Source organism: Urocitellus parryii, chromosome 3, assembly GCF_045843805.1.
Source record: "Urocitellus parryii isolate mUroPar1 chromosome 3, mUroPar1.hap1, whole genome shotgun sequence".
Classification (NCBI taxonomy): Eukaryota; Metazoa; Chordata; class Mammalia; order Rodentia; family Sciuridae; genus Urocitellus; species Urocitellus parryii.
In genome coordinates, this window is record NC_135533.1 from 3,544,092 (window position 1) to 3,549,642 (window position 5,551).

Sequence of the window (5,551 nt, forward strand, 5' to 3'; positions counted from 1 at the left end):
GGATCCCCACAGGACGATTGTGACTCTCTGGAACGGGGTGCTCTGCAAAGACAAGGACCTGCTTCTTTTGAATCTCCCGGCATCCTGGCGAGAGGAACACTCTTGGTATTTTCTAACCCAACTCGTGGATTCGAACGTGGCTCCTCTCCGAGCGCAGCCGCTGATTCCTAAGACCCTAGCCCTGGCTGTGGCCGCCGCGCACACCCTCAGAAGACTCGTTGGGGCAGGAGCACTAGGGTCTCTCAGTGCGCCGCGGGAGGGCCGAAGGTTTCTTTGGAGGAGGGTCCCAGGAGAGCCTTTTTGGGATTTACGGTGAAGCATGGAGGAGAATGATCCCAAGCCCAGCGAAGCGGCGGCGGCGGCGGCGGAGGGGCAGCGGCAGCCGGAGTCCAGCCCTAGCGGCGGCTCAGGCGGCGGCGGTAGCAGCCCCAGCGACTCCGATACCGGCCGCCGGCGGGCTCTGATGTTGCCCGCGGTCTTGCAGGCGCCAGGCAATCACCAGCACCCGCACCGCATCACCAACTTCTTCATCGACAATATCCTGCGGCCAGAGTTCGGCCGGCGAAAGGATGCGGGGACGAGCTGCGTGGGCGTGGGCGGAGGAAGAGTCGGCGGATCCGGCAACGAAGGCGGCGCGGGAGGCGCGGAGGGAGTCGGAGGCTCGGGCGGCGCAGAGCAGCTCCTGGGAACCGGCACCAGGGAGTCCCGGCAAAACCCGCCCTGCGCGCCGGGCGCCGGAGGGCCGCTACCCACTAGTGGCGGCGACTCCCCGGGAGATGGAGAAGGCGGCTCCAAGACGCTCTCCCTGCACGGTGGCGCCAAGAAAAGCGGCGACCCCGGAGGCTCCCTGGACGGGGCGCTAAAGTCCCGAGGCTTAGGCGGCGGCGACCTGTCGGTGAGCTCAGACTCGGACAGCTCTCAGGCCAGCGCCAACCTGGGCACGCAGCCCATGCTCTGGCCGGCCTGGGTCTACTGCACGCGCTACTCCGACCGGCCTTCTTCAGGTGAGCCCGTGAGACTCGGTGCCCCAGCCGGTCCTGGGGGAGACCAGCGGGATGCAGGGGCGGCCCTGGCGAGGAAACTTACCCTCCTCTCCATACACATGCCCAGCGACACGGTTCAGGCTGGCCTGGGCAGCGGCCAGGCAGCGGGAACAGGCTTGATTCCAAATAGACTCCCTTAGGATGGCAGAAGCTAAAGAGGCCTTCTGTTTTTCTTCCCACCCCCTCTCTAGACCCCCAGCCCCCGCAAATCCAAGTTGCCCCGTGTTCCCCCAATTTGATGGGAACAGGGGTAGCTGGAAGACAGGCCCAGAGGGCCGCACTCTCAACCCCTTCCCCCAGGTTCCAACTCGGTCCCAATCAGGACGTCCCAGTTACCCCCAGTTACCCCAGGTGTAGTCACAGAAGAAAGGGCTCCTCCCAATTCGGTGCCTTCTGCCTAGCTGACCAGGGGAGAGGAAGAAGGACAAGCTGAGGGAGGGATGAAAACAGGGGCTCCCTCTCCCCTTTGCTGGCCCTTATTTGCCATCTGCCTTCCCACACAGAGCAGGGATACACAACTGTCCCCAACTATGTGGCATCTGTGATTGTCTCAAAGTGGGGACCTTCTCAGAGGGTTTCCTGGCTCTGCCAGGAGTGGGAAAGACACAACGTTAGGGGGTGTGCAGAGGTATGGGATATAGTTTTCATAGAGCCGTTTGATTTAAAAAAGCTAAGTCCTTTTCCTTGTAGAAATCATTAGCTGCATTGCATGCGGGTATTGGGCTGGGAAGTACCATCAGGAGAGGGCTCCATTTGTCCCCAGCTGGCAGCAGAACTGCTCTGCCCCCAACCCTCAACTATTTTGCAGGAGTCCTTTATCCAAATCTCAGGAACACTTGGTCACCCTTCAGCTCCTTCCTGCAGAAATGTGTATGTGTCTGGTTTTTTTGATTAAATCCAAATTTCTCCAGCTAGACCTGAAATTTGCTCCATTGTTCTCGCCTCCCTCCTTTGTTAATATTTAATTAACATATAGGCTCACAATGTCGGTCGGCCAGGAGCCGGCCGGGCTTTGTGCAACGCCCGCGCAGGATCCCTGCCGGGCCAGGCCTGGGCGGCCAGCGGAGCGACCCCAATCGCTGGCTTTGCTGGGCTTGAACAATCCCGCCTGCCTTCCCACCCTTCCTGGAGCGTTTCTGTTCCTGGGCGCTTAAAAAGAAAGGACTGAGAGGGGGCTTTTGCAGAGGTTTGGTTCTATTTCCAGGAATCCGTGTTTGCCTTTTGAAAGAAAAATCAAGACAGAAAAGGGAACTAAAAATTGTGATTTTTTAAGGAGGTTTTCTTTCCACAAAACACTGTCTTTTCGAGACTGTTTTGTGTAGGCGACAATCGCAACTCGACCAGAGGAGTTTGGGGGACAGGAAGTGTGCTTTGGGAGGTGAGAGGAGAAACGGAACCCCAGAACTCGATCCAGGAAAGCGATGCTGGGTCGGTGGAGGCGGCGCGGGGTCTCCCGAGGCGCTCCTGCAGTCTCCCATTCTTCTCGCCCCTTCACGGGCCCTTCGGGCTGGGCTTTCCTCCCTGAATCCGCACCCGCATCAAAGCCAGAGCAGAGCCCTCGCCCGCCCTCCAGGAAAGTGGGACAGTGATGGGCAGATGGTGCGGGTGTGGGTGTGTTTTACAACTAACTGGGAGTTGGTGAACCGCCCTCGGCTTCCCTCTTCTGCCCAGAGTCCCCTCTTTGGGTTTTGCCTCCTGGAGAGAGTGCATGGCTCCCATGGCAGAGGGAGTTCTTCTGCCCACCTTGAGTTCCCAGCTGGTGCCTGACTGGGGTGGGCCCTGCTTGCCCTGTACACCCTCCAACTCTGCCGAGGTGCAGTCCTGGCTGCCTCCTAGACTGTGCCTCTGCTGCACAGTCGGGGCACTTCCTGGCCCTGAGCAGAGCCGGGGCTGCCCTCTCCAGCCTCTTCCTGCAAAGGAAGGGGTCTCCAAAGTTGACGCCTCACAGACGGAGGAACCCCCGAAGGCCACCACTTCCACCAGTGGCCTAGCCGACCTTGCCCTCCCCAGGAACCTCCTGAGCTGAGCTTCAGCTGCTTCCCTTTGCTCCTGTCACCCTCTACCTCCAGTGGCCAGGTCTGGGGACCTTGCCTCTACCCACCACCCCTCCCTAAAGGGCGACAACTCTGTGGGAGGAATGGGTGGGATCGGGTCAGAAGTTGGAACCTGCTCAAGGTCAGCTGTGCCCTTGTACCCTGGCCTGAATGGATGAGGACGACAGGTCGTCATGGTGGTTAGCACCCAGGCAGAGGCCAGGCGCGCTCTCCTGGACAGGGCACTGGGGAGAACTGCAGTGGATGACGAAGGAGCTGCCAGGGCCTCGGTGTTCCTTTCCCTCCCAAGAAAGCATGCGCTGGTCCCTATGGTCCTGTAAGGGGAGAGTGGACTCGGGCGGGAGAGTGGCATAGGGGGCTCCTCCTGTTCTCAGGAGCATCCTGCCCCTGGCACCCTGTGAGGTGTTCCCCTTTTTCTCTGCATGCCTCACCCTCTTTTCTCAATCTTAACCCCTCATACCTGCCCCACCCTTTATTCCTGGTCTGAGATTCTGAAAGGACTGGGGGTTGGCGGGGGGAGACAGTTTGGGCTTTTTGCTTTCCTCTGGAAGCCTCAGTTTGTGATGGCCTTTCCTTCCCACCCCACACCCACACCTGCCTCCTCCCTGCAGAGGTCCCTCGCTGCCTGTACTCTGGCTGCTCAGCCTTGAGGCCCTGGGCCAGTCACTTCCTTTCCTCTGGGGATTCTTTGGGCCCTCTCCTGGGCTGCTTGGGTGTTTTACTGCTGGGTGAGGACATAGGTCGCTACCGACTGACCATAACCTCTTCTCTCTGTCCTGCAAACCTACCCAGGTCCCAGGTCTCGAAAACCAAAGAAGAAGAACCCCAACAAAGAGGACAAGCGGCCCAGGACGGCCTTCACGGCTGAGCAGCTGCAGAGGCTCAAGGCGGAGTTCCAGACCAACAGGTACCTGACGGAGCAGCGGCGCCAGAGCCTGGCGCAGGAACTCAGCCTCAACGAGTCTCAGATCAAGATCTGGTTCCAGAACAAGCGCGCCAAGATCAAGAAGGCCACGGGCAACAAGAACACACTGGCCGTGCACCTCATGGCCCAGGGGCTGTACAACCACTCCACAGCGGCTAAGGAGGGCAAGTCGGACAGCGAGTAGGGTGGCGGGCGGCGCCAGGGCAGGTCTCAGGCCGCAAAAAACAATGCAATAATTTAAAATCCTAAATAAAGGGCCAGTGTATAAAGATTATACCAGCATTAATAGTAAAAATATCGTGTATTAGGTATGGTACTGCAATATTCTATGTATATATAATTTACAGGTGGTGTAAAATCCCAAATATCTGACTATAAAATATTTTTTGAGTTTTTTGTGTTTACGAGATTATGCTAATTTTATGATTTTTTTTTTTTTTTGCAAAGGGGGCTGCTTAGGGCTTCATCTTTTTTAATCCCCTAAGCTCCATTATGGGACATCAGACACTTTTATTAATTATTATTATTTCAAAAGAAGAAGAAATTAAAACAACTTGCTGAAGTCCAAAGATTTTTATTGCTGCATTTCACACGACTGTGAACCGAATAAATAGCTCCTATTTGGTCTATGAGTTCTGCCACTTTGTTTGTGTTGGCTTGATGAGGCCCCAAACTCCGAGCCTGGGTCAGCACCTCAGGCCCTCTCCTCTCCTGGCTGGGAGAGGAGATGCCCAGGGTCTTTGGACAGTTCTAGGTCTCAGCCAAGAGAATCTGCCCCTCGGTGACAGGAGGGCCCGCTCCCAGCCTGGCGGCAGCCTCCCAGGGTGCCTCTCCTCACCCACCTCCTGAGGTCTCTCTCCCTGCCTCCTCTGAGGCACAACGCTCTCGCTCACCTCAGTGCGTACATGTACTTCTGTCTGCGTCTGTGTTGCTGTCCTGTCTGTCCCTTGTCCCACCGCAACCCTGTGGCAAGTCTCAGTGCCAACTCTCCAGCCCCAGGCCCTCAGTGAAGCTTCCCGCGGCATTGGCAAGTCCCGGCCCTGAAACCAGACCAGGTCCGTGCGGACGGACGCGCGGCCAGCTGGCTGCCTTCCTGTGCTTTTTCTTTCCTCTTTTTTCTTTTCCGTTTTTCTTTGGAGTGCCCACTTTGGCTAGAGTGAACATTTTTCCAAGATAGGTGGGTGGGTGTGTGTACATATTTGTGTCTGCATGTGTCTGCACACACCAGGCATGTGTAGGGCCGGTGGTTTGGGAACCTGTGGCTATGCTGGCTTTCAAAGGAACTAAGAACATTCCAGGATCTAGAGGAAGGAGGAAAGTGTGTAAATAATCATTCCCTATCATGTTTTGTCTTTTTTTTTTAAAAGAAAATATACATTTTATTTTTTGAAGGTGTGGTACAGTGTAAATTAAATATATTCAATATATTCCCCACCAGGCACATATATATATATATATAAACAAACACATTATATATAAGTCCACACTGTCTTCTGTTTGTTTTAGGAAAAGGTGTCCAAATGTCCATC

The 5,551-nt window shown here is 56.1% G+C and overlaps 1 protein-coding gene across 1 annotated transcript; it reads left to right on the forward strand.

The window, feature by feature from the left end:
* The first annotated feature begins 319 nt into the window (after positions 1–319).
* En2 (engrailed homeobox 2) lies at positions 320–4,206 on the forward strand. The gene is made up of 2 exons (XM_026406187.2): positions 320–1,004; positions 3,890–4,206. Exons 1-2 carry the CDS (start codon positions 320–322, stop codon positions 4,204–4,206), a joined length of 1,002 nt encoding a protein of 333 aa, XP_026261972.2.
* Positions 4,207–5,551: the final 1,345 nt, after the last annotated feature.

Coding starts and splice junctions, on each gene's coding strand:
- En2 (XM_026406187.2), top strand. CDS start 320: ATGGAGGAGAATGATCCCAAGCCCAGCGAAGCGGCGGCGGCGGCGGCG. Junction 1,005..3,889: donor CTCCGACCGGCCTTCTTCAG/GTGAGCCCGTGA, acceptor AAACCTACCCAG/GTCCCAGGTCTCGAAAACCA.